Source organism: Motacilla alba, chromosome 1A (assembly GCF_015832195.1).
Source record: "Motacilla alba alba isolate MOTALB_02 chromosome 1A, Motacilla_alba_V1.0_pri, whole genome shotgun sequence".
Lineage (NCBI taxonomy): Eukaryota > Metazoa > Chordata > Aves > Passeriformes > Motacillidae > Motacilla > Motacilla alba.
The window spans coordinates 26,400,322-26,420,626 of NC_052031.1; the positions used below are offsets into that span (position 1 = coordinate 26,400,322).

At 36.8% G+C, this 20,305-nt stretch overlaps 1 protein-coding gene across 4 annotated transcripts in view; it reads left to right on the forward strand.

Moving 5' to 3' along the window:
* The window catches only part of DOCK4 (dedicator of cytokinesis 4), a 222,853-nt gene that overhangs the window by 67,592 nt on the left and 134,956 nt on the right, over positions 1–20,305 (forward strand). For all 4 annotated transcript variants that reach the window (XM_038154588.1, XM_038154590.1, XM_038154589.1 and 1 more), the window contains exons 2-7: positions 11,623–11,706; positions 12,728–12,768; positions 15,083–15,138; positions 16,789–16,885; positions 18,541–18,689; positions 20,030–20,114. In XM_038154588.1, coding sequence (XP_038010516.1) covers positions 11,623–11,706; positions 12,728–12,768; positions 15,083–15,138; positions 16,789–16,885; positions 18,541–18,689; positions 20,030–20,114 — 512 coding nt within the window. The remainder of the gene's footprint in view (positions 1–11,622; positions 11,707–12,727; positions 12,769–15,082; positions 15,139–16,788; positions 16,886–18,540; positions 18,690–20,029; positions 20,115–20,305) is intronic.

Here is a 20,305-nt window from a genome sequence, read left to right on the forward strand (position 1 = left end):
TTTCATTACTTTAGCTCCTGGATAAATCCTATGAGGTCTGTGTTATTCTATTTGGAGGCTATTAATTGTAGGGAAAACCCCAGAGTATTTATGAAAATTCATGATTTAAAATCAACGTATTCATTCTGTCAGGTGTGTGTGATGTGGTGTGATGGCTCTCTGTGGCCCTGTGGCCAAGTGTAGCCCTGGGGCTGCAGTTTGTTTGTGTCCCTCCCTGGGAATGCTCCCTCCTAGGGAGCTCTGCTCTTCCTTGCTGAAGGGCTTGCCTTGACTTTTCATTTCCCTTCATTCCCTGCCTTCTCCATGCCACATTCAAAGAAGTTTGGCACTGGCTTTTTCTTTAACTCCATGAGTTTTGTAGCTTGATTCAGTGCAAAACAAGCACGAGGCATCTGGCTTTAATGGTGTGGACAGTGGCCAAGTGGATAGATTGCAAATCTCCTTAATTTGTGTTAGCTTATTTCAGCATTGTTCCTAACCTGCTGGCAGACACTGCATTGACACAAAAATCTTTTTACCTGTCTTTGCCAATTTTTCTTAGGTACAAAAGAGTTTTTGTGTTTAAGTTTCAGGAGAGAGTCCTGTATGTTCTTTCAGCTGGAGAAGGGTTGAAAAATACCTTAAAGACGAGAAGTCCCTGTGTCTGGTTTGCCTGGCACTGCCCAGTTTGTTGTCAAAACCATGATTAGTTTCACTCAGGAGGTATTTTATGGTTCCAGATGACAGTGTGTGTCTCACAGTACTAATTTCTTAGAACAACATCATTGTTTTTCATGTTTTTTTCTGCACTTGTGGTATCTGAATGTATTCCTAGGCTTCTGTGCCATGTCTAGAGAAGGTTAGAACTCTTACAGTGGCAGGGATTTTTAGTGACTCTTCCAAGGTGTTAAAAACCAAAGGAACTATCTTGAAAAAAAAAAAGGATAAAAGTTCAGATTAATCAACGAGTCACAATATAAACCTTTAAAAAGGACTGTTGGCTCATTAACTTCCTTCCCCCATGGCATCAAACAATCTCCCCCTTGTCAGCAATCTTCATTATCTTGATTGGTTGCATATACTTTTCAGATACATTTTTCTCATGCTCTTTTGTGCGTTTATAAACAGTTGCCAACTGAACCTAATTTCTCTTCACCCTTAATTTTGGAATAATAGGTACTATTCTTAAGCAAGAATGAGCAGAAAGTGAAGGTTCTGACTTTCCAAGAAGACACTACACTTGGATTTTTGAAAGTGCACCGTGCCACTGAAACACTGTTAAAATACATCCAGGTAGTGTTTTTGGAACTTTGAGTAAGGAAAAAAGTGTATGCACTTGTTATATTTCTATTTGGTCACACATTTTAAAATAATTGTAGGATTTCTTTAAATATCCCTGAAGTTTTAACTTTACAGAGATTATGGATTAGTGATGAAACCCTGCAGGGCTAAATACACTGAATTCTGCTGGCTCAGCTGTTGAAATCAGGCTGAAAAGTGCAGTGGTTATTTCCAACCATTAAACCTAATAAACCAGCTTAAAGCCAGAGTGGGATGTTTAAACTTACATTCAGCTGTCTCTGAGGATTTTCACAGGAGGAAGTAGTTTTGCTTTACTAGTCCTGATAGCTGTGTTCCTGTGTATTTGAAATGCCTCTCAATTACACTGGATCAAGAAAGTTCTGCCTCATTTAAGATAATAAAGCATATGCCAGGGTACTTGTAAGTGATTTGTAATCATCTTCCTTAGTTGCACTTAATTCCACACCTTGTGAAATTTTCCTTTCTTTAAGGAGATTTTCTGGTATTTTTATTGAAAAAAATTGGCTGATCTGTGGGACAGGCTACAGAAGCTCACAATTCCAGTTTATTTTTTGGGTTAGCTAAATTTCACAATTTGCATAGTGCTTAAGTTTGTAAGGTTTTTTGTTTCATTTCTGAAAATTACCATATTGCAATAACTTTTGAAGTGCAGCAAAAATCATATTTAATAAGTGTTCTTTGTCAGTAGCAATGTGGTTAAGGGTCATAGCTTAGAAAAGCAGAATAATTTATTTAGCTGTAAAATGCCATAGAGAACATTGCGTAAAGGCTAAAGTCAAAGTAAACAGAAGTCTTATTGGTAAAAAAAAAGTACTTGAAATACATTTATAATTATATGGTTGAATATCAGAGAAATATAGCTTAGCAGTAGGCTAAAACTCATATGAAATACAATACCAGACAAGCTGAAAAACAATGCCATTGAAAATTGCAGGCTGTGTTGATTTTTTGTATGTTTAGTGTTTGGTTTTGTGTGTTTGAGTTTTCTAGTGAGTTTGGTTTTGGTTTTATTTGTCTTCCACTGATGGCAGGTCAAATACAGAATTAAACCCTGCTCTTCCAAAGGAAATACAAGGCAGCATACAATACATGGAAAATGTTTAATCTCTATGGTCAATTGACAGACCCAACTTTGTTGTGGAGGAAGGGTGTGCTGTCTCTTGTATTAGTGAAGAAAATTTATGTTCTGTTTTTCTTGGCTTCCTGGAATGCTAGTTATTATGTGAATGGGAGCAAACAGTGCAATTTTGAGGGGAAGACAGTGTCATTTACCAAAGTCTTTGATAGCAAGCATGTGGGGTTTTTGAGCTACTGCACTGTTGTCTACCTGTATTCCTCTTGGGTGCCTCTCTGTTGGTGAAGAGTAATATTCTTGCAGCTTGCACAGTGGTTGACTTTTTTTTTTTTTTTTTTGTTGTCCATAAGATTACAGCTCTTTTGAGCTTGAGTTTGCATGGTGCTACCTAAAGTTTGTTCAGGGCTCTGAAATTATGTCCCCCAAGTTCAGAGAAGCATGTTGTGTTATAATGCTTTTGGGGAGGAAAGAGGAGAATAGAGAAATGTCTAGTTATTAGACTTTGGACCATACCCACTGCTCTGACATTATTATTCAGCATTCAATTGTAAGCACATACTCTTGTATTCAAGGCCTTCTTTGAAGTAATTGTCATCCTATTATTCTGGAAAAATTTAACTGTTTTCTGGAAGGTAACTCCTGTGTTTATAATCATGTGAGGCTTTCAATTTTCTGCTCCAGTTTCTGCTGGCTTTGTAGGGATATGACATGTAGCCAGCAAACCTTCTAGTAGATACACAATTACACCATAGATCTGTATTTGAAACAATGCACAACTTTGTGACTCTTAAGTTTTCGGAGGTTTTGGTGAGCTTTAATGAAGTACAAAATGTACTGAGGAGGTGCTGTGAGATCTGGCATTTGCAGCTTTGTTGGCTTTGGTCAGTCTCAGATGATGCACTTGTGCTGTGGATGCATCACAGAATCATTTTGGTTGGAAAAGATCTCTAAGATTATCAAGTCCAACCTTGGATCAATCACCCTCCTGTCGACTAGATCAGAGCAGTATGTGCTATGCCCAGTAGTCTCTTGAATACCTCTAGATATGGTGACTCCACCACCTCCCTGGGCAGTCATTTTCAATGTTTAACAACACTTTCTGTGAAGAAATTGCTCTTGAATTCTAACTTGAACCTCCCCTAATACAGCTTGTGGCTATGTTCTCTCAGCATCTCTTCTCTATCATACCTGACACTTACAGAATGTTAGAAAACCCCTTGCTGGTTTATCTGATTTTGCTCAGAAACTGTTTCCCCAGAGCTACGAATGAAACATAAATACTTTTCCAAGTAAATAGCTGTAACTCTTTTCCTTGGTCATGATATTAATAATTAAGGCAATTCCTTAACAAAGTTTAAAAGTTATTAGAACTTTGGAAGTACTTAGTCTTAATAAAAGACACCGTTATTTTTAGCCAAAAGAGGTGGTTGTTACAGATAATGTCATCTGAACATAACCTACTTTTTTCACTTCTTTCTACTAGCTGGATTTTTAAGTTGTTGATGTTTCCAAGTAAGAAAGGAAAATTCACATTTAATCCTTCCTGTTTAACATGGCAGTCTTAATGCATCTCTAGCTCTACAGTAAAGAATTAAAATGAGACCAACTGGTTGAAGTGGCTGCAGACTAATTCCTTTGTCATAATTTGATTAAATACATGAAGCCTACATCTGTTTGTATGGAGTCCACCTTGCCTTCTTCCATGATGTTTCTGGTGGGTTTTACATTGACATTCCTTCTCTGTGAAGGACATTCCTGACCAAGTTCATGGGAAGAATTGTGCCATTTATTCATAAACTCTTAAGTTGTACTAGATTTTCTGGACTTCTGAAGACTTTTTTGTTTTATTTTCTTTTTAATTTTAAATTCTGTGTTCCAGAACTAATGCATATCAAGAAAATGCTCTTAGCAGAGACAAGATGTAGACATAAAAATATATCAAGCAGAATTTCAAGGAATATAAAGGGCTTAACTAGATATTTGATAGAAGAAAATAATTAATGAAATCTCATACCTGCAAGGACAAGGACACTGGTGGTGCATGCTGAATTATTGCAGTTTTGGTGTTCTAGATGGACAGCGATTCTCAACAGCAAATAGGTATCATCATCCCTTGTTACTTTTAGTGCCCTGTTTTAATATATAGTCCTAATACCTAAGGTACCCAGAGCAAAGACTGAACAAAATCATTTGCAGATATTGGGAGAACCAATCAAGCTGTCATCAAAGAGATTATAACATTCCTGCCTGTAGCTGGGATGCAGGATGAGGAAAGCTTGACACCCATTCAGACATTCACACTAAACTGATTATCTGTGTTAGAATTGTCCTATGGTTTTTGGCAGCATTGTAATCAGGGATTTGAAAGTGATTACCTTGCTGAATTCAAATGTTGAGCCAGGCACAGGAGGGAATACAATCTGCTGCAGCTCCATGTCCTTTGTGTATTTCAGACTTGGTATTTGCCTCATCTGTACAGGCAGTAAGTGCTGTTAGCAGTAGGAATTCCAGAGTTTTGTTTTACAGGCAACTGAAGACTAGTTTTCTATAGCTATTCTGCTATATATAGTATTTTCAATGCTTGGACATTGATGCAAAGTTTTTTGATTATTTTTTATGTGCCTTATGTGACGTATTTTCATGAATAGCTGTTCAGTAAATATCCGTGTTAGGAAAATTCCGTGCAAGCTCTCATCCCTTTAAGAAAACTGACTGCTGCGTGTGAGCAGCACTTGAGATATTCAAAACTCACACTGAGCTGTCATTATCTGAACTATGCATTTGATCCTTTTAATTGTGGTGTACACACACAAGAGAACTCACAATCTTTTATTTCAGTAGAAATTTGAAAGTGTTTATCCTTGGTAATCTGCAAGAGATTTAAGGATCACTGCTGTTATTGAAACTAACATTTGTATACATTGTGTTTATTGAAAGGAGATTAGATCGATTCCGCACCCCGCTCCCTCTCTTTTCTGTCTCTGGCTGCATTAGCTGGTTGCTGGTTTGCAGGAGGCCTCCTGGGGTGGCTGTGGGCAGCACCATGCATTATGAACAGATGCCCGAGTTAACTCGTGTGTTAGAAGCATGAGCATGTAGCTGTGCTGTCGTTCTGCTCCATCCAGATCAATTCGTGTGTAGGCAGAGCTCCATGCACGTGATAGCCTTTTACAGTCAGCTCTGGCCATTTGGCATGAGGAAAGCTGCATGCCTCCATGTGTTTCTGCTGCTAGTAATCCTACCTGTTTTGAAACCTGAAAAGGTTCTTCAGCTTCTTTTGAGGAGGAAAAGGCTTCATCCTGAAAAAAGCATAGCAGAGGGAGGAGGAAAGAGATTTTGCCACAAGAACACGGGCACAGTAAATTGCACTGTGAAATGAAGGGAAGGCTTTTTGTTGCATGAGCATACTTAAACTGGAAAGCTTACTGTGAGTTTGTGGACACTGGTATTATGATGCATTTAAATTCTAGTTAGGAAAATTCATAGAAGAAAAAGGCATCCATGGTTGTTAAACACAGAAATACCATGTATGGCTCAGGAGACCCCTGTGCCACAAAATGCTGAGAGTTGTACTGCTGTTTGCCAGTGGCTAGCAGCTTCAGGCATGAACTTACAAACAGTATGCTCGGGAGAGTTGTTGTTGGCAGATTTTTATTCTTTTTGAATGATGGCTGTTGTGAAGATGATGTTGCACTTTCTGCAGCTGCTCACAGTGCCAGATGTCTGTTGTATTTACTATGCATAAGGCTGTATCAAAGGACAGTTTTACATTTCTGCAGAAAGACCACTGAATTAGAAGCTTCCTCAAAGGTAATATATACATGTCATTACTCATTAAAAAACTAAAAACCTGTATAAAAGCAAGTTCAGTTTTCCGTCATCAAGTCAAAATGCAATATTGACTGTTTTAACCAATATAATAACTTCATAATGTTAGAAATGTCCCAATTTCATTTGTTACAGACTTTTTTCTTTTCTTTTTTCAACTGTTGAACAGAAGCAAAACCCCTTGAAATAGTTGTTCCTGAAAGTCTCAATCTCTTAAGAGAGTGGCACTTTTAAGTCCAGAATAAAAACTTTAAAAATTGTTTTTGCTACCAAGAGGACCTGATTTCAATTATAGCAGATAATATCTGGAATCAATAATAGCTTCTGGCCATCTGTTAGGAGGAAAAGAGCAACAGTGTCTGCCTCATTAGTTCTTATATGCAGATCTCCAGTTATTTCAGGCATAAAAATTTTAAGAATATAACCCCAAGCAAAACTTTGAAGTGGGCCAACCACCCCTGTTGCCAGCTAATCAATTCCTTTTCTATCAGAGCATCTTGTTCCCTGTCAAAGCCAGTCCCTCTGATACAGTGTTCCCATCCTCCAAATCTGATCATCTAGTGTGTACTTACCACATTTCTGTGTGCTTTGTGTGCCTCTCTTAATTGGGGCATCATGACTTAGGGCATTGAACTAGAGTCTATTTTTTTATGCAAGTATTTTGCATGCAAATATGGCCAAGCAATAATTAATTATTAAAGTAATTTTTGGTCTTCTACCTCACATCTTTTCCCCACTCTCCTCTTCAGCTGAAGGACTGTTTTTTTATTATGTGAAACCCAAATATGCTTTTGTCATACAAGTGCTCATTTTTGAGCATCGAGCAGTTGCTGTAGATATGACTTCTTTTCATCCCTTTATACATGAGGGTGTATGTCCTGCTGCACAACCCAGAACTGAATGTAATGTGTGCCTCTTTTTGTGGTGTTGACCTTAATTCTAGCTTGCGAGGAGGTCATCTTGAGCACCATGTCATGTCTGCACCCTTTGTGGGGAGACATTTTCATCTTGTAAATATAAGTCAAGCCAGCCTTGAAACCAGCTTGCTCTGGGTGTCTCAAATCCTCTTTATCATGTTGACTTGCAGGTAAGGCTTTTATACACTAATTGCAAGCAGAAAAACATCTTGTTTCCGTTTTTAGAGCAGCAGTGCTATCAGCACTCTAAATGAGCAGAAGCTGCACCAAAACCCCCCACTTACTTTAGGCTTTAGTCAGGACCTTGGGCTTGGACAGATCTTTTCACACACCAGGCACTTTCATAGGTAAAACTGTCCAACAAGTGAGCACATTCAACCAGAGATTTTGAATGAGAGCACAAAGATGAATTTTGTTTTGGGAAGCTGAACTTAGGAGCAAACCAAAACTGAAGTTGCTTTAATATTGCATGTCACTATAGTTCTCACTGTATGATTTCACCTTCTGTATGTATTAGGTTTTTGTATCCTGTATTGTTGTCTTGTTTTCTTATTCTCTGAGCACCCTTTGGCAGCCAGAAAATATTTAATAATGCCAACTGGATGGAGTATTTGAACACAGTTTCTAAAATATTTCTGAGGACATAGCCTGCTACAAACTTTTATTGTGAAGTTCCAAGTTTCTCTTGTGGCCAAAACGTGATTGAAGAGGACATCAATCACTGTTCCTGTGCTTGAAAAGGACATTTAAATGACCTTCAGCTACTACAATGACAAAAAACATATCTAGATGTGGTTTTGATATATAGCTTCCTGGGGACATGGGTGTGACTGTCCATCTGCAAAGACTGCAGGTATTGGTAAATGATCTGTACTCAGAGTAGATTTTTCTTCTCCTGTCCATCTTCTTTTTCAAGGTCTGTGGTATATATTTGCAATGAAGAGAGAGAAAGTGATAGTCACAGCAGCTCTTGTTGTTAAAGCAATTTAAATGGGACGTATATGATGCATATGGGAGAGTGAATGCTCTGTCTAAAAGAGTCTGGTTCTTTGAGTATGATAAATATGTATTGCTCCTAAGTTAGGTTGAGAACACCTTGAGCCATGGTCACTGCAGAGTGATTAATTATATAATTACTGCTACTAGAAGAAAGAATTAAGGAGCATCTGCTTTTGCAGAACAATGTGGTCATTGGAGAAAAGAGTGAGACATTTAGGACATGAAATTTATATTATGGCTTGCTCAAGAAATCCGTGTCCTAGCTGAACCCTGGGATCTTATCTGGTGGAACTGCAGCTACCTCCTTCCATGCCTTAATTTTTGTCCTCCCTGTAGTCTACTTAGGTATCTACAGCACACATAAACTAAAAAGACGTGACTCATAGAACAGATGAATCTATAGATTCTCTAGAGTTCTATAGGACACCTTCGCTAAACCGAGTTGCTCAGAGCTCAACCCAAAACCTTGTCTTAAGTGTTCACAGGAATCCACATCCACAACTTCTCCGGGCAACCTGTTTCAGTGCCTCACCACCCTCAGTAAAGAATTTTTTTTCTATTATGAACTAAACCTACCCTGCTTCAGTTTGAAGCCATTCCCCATTGTCCTATGGCTGCCTGCTCTTGTATCTCATGTGTCTCCTGAGAGGCAGATGAGATACTCATCTCTTGTAGCTCATCGGTTGCTGTTTAAGACCAAGGCAAAAAAGTTTTTGGGTACTTGGGCCCTCATCTGTTGTTACCAGTTGTTGTAACAGCTGCTGTGATGGCCACCTCTGTCTGGGTCCCAGTTCAGTAGCATGATTTGGTTATTACAAAGTTATCCGAGTCAACATTTGTGAGGTAATTTTGTCTGTGGGTTCCTGTGTTTTTCATTAAATCCTCTGCGGCTCTGCAATGCCCTTTACTTTACTTTGATTGACACTGCTAAACACCACAGGCTACCTGTTTTGAGCCTGACCTTCCACCATGAGAATCCAGGGAGTGTTTTTCAAGTGTATCAGGTGAATGTGCTTAGAGGTAAAGATGATGCCCTCCTTTCTTTCTTTCTTTTTCTGGTACTCTGCAGGCCATCTTTCTAGAAGATATTTCAGGGTATAATTTTGTTCTTCTATACATGCTCTAAAATGATTTTTAGCTATTTTCTACACTGTGTCAGATTTCAATCTCGTTTGTCCTGAGAGTTTTTTTTAACTTAAAAAAGAGAAAAAGAAAAAGATCTTTAACATCTCTAGTAACTAAGTAATAAAAACTGAATGTCACAGAAAAGTCAAATCATAACAATGTGACAGGATATATTGGCTCATAAGGAGAAAATTACTGTCTTTTTTATTTCATGGAGTTTAAAAATAAGACATCTCACAACTGTAATAACAGATGAGGGTTTGGTTTGTTTTGCATACTTCTTCAGTTAATTCCCTAATTTTATTTTGGTTGCTGTACATGCTATTTTGGCAGGCTTCATATTTAAATTTTGAGTCTTTCAAACTAGAAAGGTGACCAGAATGACTTCTGTCATTCCAGTGCCACAGCTGAATTTGTATTACATTGCATTTATATTCAGGGAGTTTGCGTCTTATTTTTATTTCTTCATAGTTAATAAACTGTTTTAATTTTCAGATCTTTGTAAAAAAATTAATTGAAAAATTCTTGTTTTTTTTATCTCTTAGACAAATTTTCTCACTGTGCTAATGCTGTCTTGCTACTAAGCTGCTTTAAATATGGTGCACTTGAACATGGTGTGGAACCAAAGTAGCTTTTTATTTCCTGCTGCATATCTCTCAGTATTCAGTTCAGTGTAAAAAACTTGGAGAGTGGGAGTAGCACCAAGACAAATAGGGATTGATTCAATAGACATTCTTGAGGAGGAGCAATACTATAAATACTGGTCTCAAGTTGTATCAAACTTTTAGGGACTGTCCAGGGATATAATCTTGCAGGATTTTTTCAGGGATAAAGACTGTGGGTTAATCACAGTGATGATTTTCTCATGATTTTCTCATGAGTGAAATGATGAGGGAATATGATGAATTTTGAAGTCTTCAAATTCTGAAGAAGGATTTGGCAAAAAAGTACTTTTTGTGCATTTTTAAATGTGCCATCCTATACCATAAACCATATCCTGTAGGTTTATTCCTAAAATCTGGAACTTTCTTCTGAAGATTCACAAATAAATTTCAGTTTCTGTGGTTGCTGGCAGCTAACCTCTCCTGCTGCCTTTGATGAGCAGTGTGGCAGGCACAGATGGTGGATGACAGGTTATGTTGTGTTTGAGTGTAGTGTCTGCTTGTGGCAGGGTAGACCTCCAACAGCAGGCAAGAGCCTATATATGTCCTTGTATATATGCATACCCTCTTGGCTTTTATATGTGAAGTTTTCTTGTCATGCCTCTCAGTTAGTGGGGTTTGTTTTTTTGCTATGAGATTTGGGGTTTCCTGTCTTGATGGGTAGATATTTGACAGCAGTATGACTGCTCTTAGGCTGCAGTCTTTTTGTGCATCGTGCCCTGGTGGATAGGCTGTTTTCCTCTTCCACTTCAAAATTCAGCTCTGAAAGACGATTACAGTACAGAAAATCAAAAGCACTGTTGCTTGGTCTCATGGCCTGTATTAGGCAATATTTTAATTCAGCATTTCAAGTACAGAAAGAATAGGACTGAATAGCTGAATTGCTATCTAGCATGATAATGGATTTTTAGCATTTGTAGGAGTGAGCTCTTTGAGTGGCTTTTAGGTATTCTGTTTTGATTCAGAGCGAAAAAATAGCTGTCTATTGTTTTAGAATTACCAATATAAGAGTTAATATTTGGCCATTGTAAGTGTTTGGGAACATCACTGCTCTGGTGGATGTTTTGTTTCTGAAGCATGTTTTATCTCCAGCTCTATTTCTGTTGCTCTTGTCCCAGCCTGAGCTCGTGACCCCCCTTCAATGGCCTTGGTGAAGCTGCAGGGAGAGCTCAGTGTGCACTTGATGTATTGGAGTGAACAACATGCTTCAGTGGTCTCCACCCCCTAACCATTTCCTCACATTCGGGATTTTATGGAGTGCTGGGTCTATAGCATCCATTAAGCAAATGTGAAATAAGGTTTTCTTTTCATGGCGTTTGAGTGGTATGGATGGCAACAAAAATATTGGCACATATTGGCACTTTCAGCTCACAAAATTCTGAGTCTGATGCGTGTTAGTGTAAGCATTTGGAATAAAACACTTTCTGTCCTTCGGGGTACTTCTACTAGCTAGTCGTGTTCTCCAGTACAAGCTCTCCATTCATGTGTCATAAGGCTGTGTTTAGGTTTATTTCTGAGTCCTGTGTTTTGAATTTTCTGCTCATAAAAGTGGCTTAGTGATTCTTTCTTTTCACTTTTTTTCACAGCTTATTAAATTTGAGTAAGCCTGTTCATTCTAACATGTAACTTCTCATGGTAATATACTATTTTGTTAACAATAGGAATAATTTATATTTTAATGTTGTGAATAATTGCAGCATATTATATTTTTCAGTAATTGCTGGTTTTCGAGGGACAGTCCCACATGGCCTCTCACTGGAGATTGGAGACACCGTTCAAATATTAGAGAAATGCGATGGTGAGTTGACAGGTGATTCCAGTGATAATTCAGTTTTGTGTATTGGTGGTTTGAACCCCATTAATATTCATTTATTTTCTTAAGTAACACACTTTGAAGTCAATAATACAATATATTTTGGCCTCTTAATTTTTTTTCCACAGTTCCAATGAGCTCTAATCTCTATAATAATTAATTTGCAGTACATTAATTTTTATTTAATCTCTCTGTTTAATAAACATTTGCAGAGGATAGGAGTTATAACAGAAAGGAAGGCTCATGATTCTTCTGCTTTCTTGGTATTTCTGAGAGAAACCTGGCTGCCATAAAGACATTTTCAAATTAATTCAAAGTCACAACTTAAAATCTTAAAGCTGTGAAAGCATTCTCTGCTGCTTTGCATTAGAGAATGCAAATATAACTTTAGCAAATGTTTAGTAAATGTCTGTTGCTAGTGTCAGAGAAATAAAGTTGCATTTTCTTTTCATAATCTGCCTCCCTGACATCTGAAAATCAACACATTGATTTTTTTTTTTATCATTTAGGATCATATGGGGTTTGTTTTTTTGTTGGTTTTTTTTTGTAATATCGTAGCAGGATTATATATGGTTAACCATGTAAGAAATGTTCTTTTAGAAGGCATAGGATCTATTCTGTTGAATCAGGTATATTACGAGTTTTATATAGCTTTATGGTTGATAGATGTAGAACCTCAAGTCCAGAAATTATTTGTAAATGATTTGAGTTAGTAAGAAACTATTTCTGTTTTGACTGTTGTAGTGTCCAATGCAGAATTTACCTAGGTTACATTGTTAGAAACATTTAGGGTTAAAGAGTAATTCCTGAAATTGTGTGAATGAAGTCATCCAAATATGAACTGGTTTAAATGAAATACCTTTCACTGTATGGAAAATCTTTTAAATTAATATAGCCTGACAGCACTATGGAATTGTCATATCAGTCCAAAAGGGAAAGATGTAATCTGTTTTACATATGTAAATGATTTGCACTCTTTAAAAAGCAAAATGTGCTTTCTTCACAGGGTGGTACAGAGGATTTGCCTTAAAAAACCCCAATCTTAAGGTAAAGGTCAATTGCAGTTTTGCATTCTTGGGCAAAAATATATATTTACTTTTTAAAAGTTAACAATCTGCTTGTAAGTGTATGATATTTACTCTTAAAAGAAAACCATAGCTTAGTTAAAGTATATTATTGGTACTACTTTAATTAGATTTGGACATGGATTACCCTTTTGAAATGCTTCTATGTATTAGGATAATACACTTCACAAATCCAGCGCTGTGGTGAATTTTCTTTCATTTCCAAATTTTAGATTTTCCACTCAGAGGAAGCGGAGTTGAAGGGAAAAGACTACTGAGAATAATAATTGTAAAAACTGTTGGAAAAGTTGGTTAAACTGTGCCTGTTTTTCTGGAAGCTATGAATTAATTTAGAGCAGCCAGTGGAGACAGCTACTTTATAGGAGCCCCATGCAGAGTATCAATTGAATAAAACATATGTGCTGCCATGTAAAATATATGGTTCATTTTGGTTTTCTTTGATGTGTACTCTTTGGTTTCCATAGTAGCATAGTATTCTAAACCAGTCTTCACTGATTTATTTCTTCTGCATTCAGACATGAAAAATTATTGAAATTTATATTTCAGTTGTGTGTTCATGTTGTATGTTTAAGCTTTACTTGTCTTTTTTGACTTTCTATTTTCTTAACCTCTCCTGTTGTCTTGCCTCTGGGATTGTGCAAATTTTGTTTTTCATGGGAAAGAAAGATCTTAAATTATCTGTTCATTCTTCAACCTGCATTGTAAGCTTTGCTCTTCTTTTTTCTGTCCTCATTTCCAAGATTCTTCAGCTGCAAAAAGGCACATACACAATAATTTTGAAAAGTTTCTAGGGGCTCATATTAAGGCAATGGCCTTTGTGCCAAGGCTTGTGGTCTCTAATCACATACATTTCCTTCCTTTATAGGGATTCAAACAATAAATTTAGCCACAGAGTCTAATTTGATGTTTACTACTTTGACCTCATTGATGTATATTACAGTTTGATTTATAAGACATGACCAGTTGTGGTTTTTTATTGCATCTTCTGTGTCTTTTGTGGCAATTCTCACCACATGCTTGCTGTCAGTCTTGCTTTGTGGTCTGTCAAATGTGTGATGGAAGTTATGAATAGGTTTTCTAAAGATGACTTGATGTGTGAAGAGATGAGATATATATTCTCTGTTTTCCTAGTGAGAATGCAAACAGCTTTCTGATTTGGATTTTTGAAGGGAGTCTCTCCAAAAATAAAATCATAAGAGCACCTTGTACCTCCTCTTGTTATTGGTATTGCTCTGTCAAGAGTCTTCCCTTGTTATTCTGCAGCTTTGACACTGGAAGAAGCAATCTGTGGCAGCTGGTGTGCAGTGAGGGTGCATCTGCATCCTGACACCTTGTTGCACCTGCAGGGCTGTGTGTCCTACTGTCCTTGGGAGATGCTCCCTCAACTGCTTTGCATTACAGAGGAGTAGGAGCATTTTAAAGGGTAGTTGCCTCTACACAGTAGATTTGGTTTTGTTGAAGGTTTAATGGTTGTGTGGAAAGAAAATGGAACACCATCATCACAAAGGGAAGCTGCATGCAGCGGTGCTTATTATGAGGAGACCGTATATGTATTTGCTCTCCCTGCATGAGCTGCAGTGTATTATCTTCCCAGCCTGAGGCTTGGAGCTGACTTGCTTCATTTTGCTTGTTCCGATTTGTGCGGGCCAGTGCTGTAAGAGCAGTGGGACTGTTGCAGCAATGCTGAGTGCTCACCAGGATGGTGGGGAACCTTAAACAGCTGGCAAGGGCTGCTCCTGGCAGACACAGGCTCTGTGATGGGCATCCACCACAACTTCCCTGTGCACTGCAGGCAGAGTAGCCACCAAATCAGACTCTATTCTGATTTCTTTTGTTTACTTGACTTTATTGTTATTGAATATTGTTAACTTCATTTATTCTGCTTAATTTTAAAAATCCCTGTCTGAAAATCCTTATTTTAAAGATGTGGTTGATAAGACAGTATCCCCCACAGCTGGTCTGTTTCTTATCATGGTGGAAATAATGAATAAAACTGCCAGCCATAAGGCAGGTCTCAAACAATCTTCTGCATGTTCTATGTGAGTTTTTCTTCTAATTTTCTGAAGTGTTGAAGATTTTAAACTCTACTGAATATGGCATTTAATTTCTGTTAGAGCTGTACTGAGTATTTATTGCATTCTTTCCTTGTGTGTGTTTTTTGTTAACTGTTTGGAGGACTTTGAATTCAGCATGCGTTTACATATTGAATTATACTAAATGGAATGCCAAACTCGCGTAAGGGGACTTTTTACCTAAACTTATTTTTTATTTTTTAGGGCATATTTCCATCTAACTACATTCACTTGAAGAATGCATGTGTTAAGAACAAAGGGTATGTGTGAAATGTTCTGATTTCAAATATTTAAACATGGTCAGTTACTTGTACCAAAAATCTTTTGCTTATAAAGTAAATAATTTAGTAATGTTATGATATCTTCAGCTTACTGCCAGAGGACTTGAAATGGTTGTCTTTAGCTAACCTGATACTCCTGAATGCTCATAAAATTGGCATGTTGTATCCAGAAAAGACACTGAAGGCAGTTGGGAATATCATTCTGTATTGTCTAGAGAAAAGGGGAAACAATTATGGCAAGTTTGGCTTGAAAATGGCGTTGCCTTTATTTCAAGAAATTATTCTGTACCTAAGCTGTCTTTTAACTTGCTGTTTAAGATTAGCTGTTTTCTTTGAGGGCAGTAGCTCTACCAGTTGCCATTTTACAAAAAAAGCATTAAAAATGTATCAGTTCAATTGCAAAAAATTTTTCTAAACCTATAAAAGAATAGAGAAACGTTTTCCTTTTCTAAAGGTGATGGAGAGCCAGTATTTATTTTTGACAACAGCTGATGTTTTCTCCCATTTAGAAGAGTTGATAAAAACCAGAGCCATTGGTTAATATTAGGTTTTAGATTTTGTTTTGGAATTCAAGTTGTCTGACTTTAAAAAAACACTGATTTTATTTTTTTTTCTTATGTATAAAACTTGATACCTTGATGGTATCACTTTTAAAAATTTAAAACTTAACTTAAAAAATTGTCAGTGATCTTAACAGTTTTTTCACAGTTTTACTTAATTTTTAAGTGTTCATATTTTATCCTTTATTTGGATTTATTAGTAGAGAACTGATACAAAACAGTTTGAAAACTGTTTAAGTAAGGACATTTCTCACAATAGATGGATGCCTGAACATGAAGTGTTGTTTTGGGAGCATAAATGAGTGTGTTGGAGATCCATTATTCATGATGGGCAGAAATAACGATGAAGACTGTAATAACACTATAACAAGTTTCATTCTCACAGGTGAAAATGTCCCCACGTTACTGTTCAACTCCCTGTTGTCCACTATGAAGTTACAGCCACATGTGGTTTGTCATGCCCTAGGATCCTTTTTTACTTTTAAAGTTGTAGCTAAAACTGAAGGTTCAGTGAAATAAAATTGTAAGCCATCACAATAAAATAAAGTTTAAAGGCAGAATAATTTTTGTTAGTGAACACCATGACAGTATTTGCATGGATTTCAATCTTTGTTGCATCTATTTCCTTTGTTAGTTAGTTTCCCATTTAGGCCATGTTCTCTGCTGCACATCATGGCCAAGAGCTGTCACATTGTTATGTTAATTTAGTAAGAGAGACAAGATATCATGAAAAAGTAATCCAGGCATGAAAAGCTGAAGTGTCAAGATCCCTTTGGAAACTATGGGATTTATTCTGCTGTGAAAGTCAGTTTTATATATGCTTATCTCATAGTAAAAAAAACTCACCTTGTCTTCTTTAGGACCAAGATTTGCATGGGGATTAAAATATTTTCACCCAAGTTTTTCCATGGGGATTCAATAAATCTACAAATAAAAAGTGTCATGGTCTGAAGGAGCACTCATGTACGTTGACAGACATCACTGTTGGCAGTAGGAAGTCTACATATTAGTAACTGCAATGGGATTGGTAATGCTTGTGCAATATCATGTGTTCTTCTGCATGTTACAGACAATTTGAAATGGTTATTCCAACAGAAGATTCTGTTATTACAGAAATGACATCAACTCTAAGAGACTGGGGAACAATGTGGAAACAACTCTATGTGGTAAGTACCCTAAATAATATTGCTTTGACTTTGTCATCTCAAAAGGGGCCCTGCCGTTTAGATGGTCTGGTTTAGTTGAAGTATATATTTCAGAAAAAAACCCAAAACATTCAGTTTGTTTTTTAATTGTTTTACTAATATCTTGAAATTTTATTTTAGTGTTGTTAGTGTGTCCCTTGTAGTCACATGAATAATAATAATAAACTTCAGTGGAACTTCAGATACCAGGACCAAAGATGCACCTGAATTACTGTTTATTCAATTTGGTTTTTTAACTGCAGAAATGAAAGTTCTATATACTAGTGTCTGATGGAAAATTGTGGAAACGTACTGTCAGTATGGCTCTCTATAATGTTCCTACAAAGTCCTTTTTATCTCTTGTTTCTGATTCTATGACCTTTTTTCCCTTGGTTTTCTTTTACTTATAACGTTCATATTTCCCTCTTTTTGTTACTGTAGTTGTTTTTCTTTTTGGCAGCATTTTTCTTGACTGCTGTTGTTATTGCATGTTCAAAATTACCCTGCTTTTCTTCCTTTCCAGACAGAAAGCCAAGACAAACAATAAATTAATGCCCTTTTAGTGAGCTTATGAAGTGAATGAATGTGAAGTAAAAAGAGCAGATTTATCAAATTGCAATTTTTTAGAGTGCTTGGAATATAAAAGTTGTTGATGGAGAGTAATGGTACTTATAGGTGAATTTTAGGTTTAACTTATGCAGCAGAACTAGCTGAACTTTATTTTTATGCCTTTTATTCATAGGAAGAAGGAAAAGGGAAATGAACTTAGGGTATTTGGCGAGAAGAAATCTTAACAGAAGTGTTTTTTGAACTGTGCGTGATGAATCACTTAGATGAAGGTTGTAGTAATTTTCTCAAGCTAAAGGTTCTCAAGAAACCAATGTACAACTACTTAGAATTAGTGAAGGAAGAGTTAATAGATTTTTCCAGAACAGAGGTTCATTTATGGGAAATTGTTATGCCCATAGCTGGTATATAATTATGAGTAGGAGGATGTGGTTTCAAAGCAGTCATATTCACATAATTTCTCCTACTTCACAGTTAGATAAAGAAGAACTGTTTGCACAAGATTCTGTCTACATGGTACTATTTATTTATGATTAGGTGGTAGTATGTAAAGTTATATCAATGCAAGAGAAAGTTAAAACAATTTAACACTGTGGTTCAGAGTTTGAATGCTCAGAGCTATTGCTTTTTCTATCCCTTATGTGTATGAGTTCAAATAGTCTTGAAATACAGATTATATATTCAGTTTGGATGAGACAGCAGCACAGAGTGAACATACTCTTGGAATAAAACTGCTGTGTTGTGCAACACATGAACATTTTTTGAATTTTTGTCATACCTGTCATATAGATTATATTAGGTTAATGTGAGAGAGACAGAAGGAGTTGGACTGGAATGTTGGGATGGTTGTGGTGCCACAGACCTGTGGCAAGGTCTGATATTATTTTGTATGCACACACTCACATGCAGGTAAAATGGTCACAGTGTGATGGGGAATAAAAGACTAAGTAAGGAGAAAAATGGGTTTTCCTAATTTTCTCATCATGTATATATTTATCAGGATTATCAGTTTATAAGCTGATATCCTGATTATCAGGTGAGGCAGAGGCAATCATATTTTTGTCTGACAGAGGAATGAGGGGGATCTCTTTCACCGGCTGTGGCACATAATGAATGAAATCCTGGACCTGCGGAGGCAGGTCCTCGTTGGCCACCTCACCCACGACCGGATGAGGGACGTCAAGCGACACATCACTGCTCGTCTGGACTGGGGCAACGAGTAAGTCAATAGAAACCAGTCACATGTACTAAAACTGTAAAGCCAGCTCTTTAGGCTGACTGTAGGATGTTGAAATAAAGAACTAACTTCTTACAAGTGTTACCTTTCTTTCCAATGGACTTTCTCCCTCATTGTTTTTCTGCCCACAGTGAAAAGTGCCTTATTGTGTCATTCTGCTTTTTTATATCAGTATAATTATGTAGCAGTAGTACTGACTATAAGATAGTATTATTCCAATTGCATTGGAATATCTGAAGCAGCATTTTATATCTTTTTAGTACACATGATGCCTGGATGATGCATTTAGCATAGCTTTGTGTTCCAACTGAAGCTGTGTTGGTTGACATTGCTTCTTTTTTAACTTGGTCACACAATTTAATTCCTACTTGGGCATCTCTAACATACATCCAGCTACTGCACTCTGCATCTTTCTTTAATCTGAATAACTGAAACGAGCTTACAAAAATTGTATTATCTTACTTTTTTTTAAGTAAGAAAAGGGTTAAAGCACCCTCTGTTTCCAGTGTCTCTTCTTTAGCATATATTTATACAGATAAATGCTAAGTAAAGGAAGCAATGTTCAGTAGTAGAATTAACTGAATTTCCAGGGTTTCTACGCCTGTCTGAAAGCATAAATACCTAACAGCGTGAAAGGGTTGTGACTAAATCTGACCTGTCTGCTTAGAATTTTGCAGTAACTGAAAGGAATTAATTGTGAATGTTTTTGACATGGAGAGTTCCTGCTCTTTAAAACATATTTTTGAAAAACTTTATTATCTTTTGAATTTTCCTAAATTCAGCATGACTGCCTTCGTGTCCTTATGCATTCTTAAACACTATTGCTTGCTGCTGTGCTGGAAATAAATTGTATTCCTGTTGATTCAAGCTCATTTCCTTATTTTGTTCAGGGGATACAGGCAAGTGTCTTTGATACCATCCACTCCAAACTGAAAATAAGCTGATGTTTTGGCATTTGATGGATTTTCTTTTTATCTTCCTTTCCATGGTTGTTATTCAAATTGACAGTACTAGTGCATTCACACTGAAATGCTCACAGTAGTACGCAGGACAATGTCCATTGCACATTGTCCACTCTGTGAAACAGATTTACAAATTGTGGGAAAACATTGTATTAATGTTGCAAAGTGGAGAAAAGGGAATGAGTCAAATGTGAATGGTGATTACAGCCAAAATACATAAAAATAAAACCAAAGTCAACTAATTCTAGAGTACCAATTAACATGGGCATTGTTTATTGGAATAAACAACAAACACATGCAGAGCTAATTTGTTTCTTTTCAAAGTAGAAGCTACTTACTCTTATTCCATTTCTCATACAGACAACTGGGACTTGACTTAGTTCCAAGAAAAGAATATGCTATGGTGGATCCTGAAGAGATCAGCATTACAGAGCTCTACAGGCTGGTAGGTGAATGTAATATTGTACTTTTGCTATCAAATTACATACTGAGAGTTTCATGGCCATTCTTCTATTCAGCCAAAAGTACGTTTTTTGATCCAATAAATTGGCATTCCATGATGTAATGAGTTTTACTATAAGGAAAGAATTTTTTTGAACAGCTATGTCATCTCTACATCTGTATGAAATTCTTTGT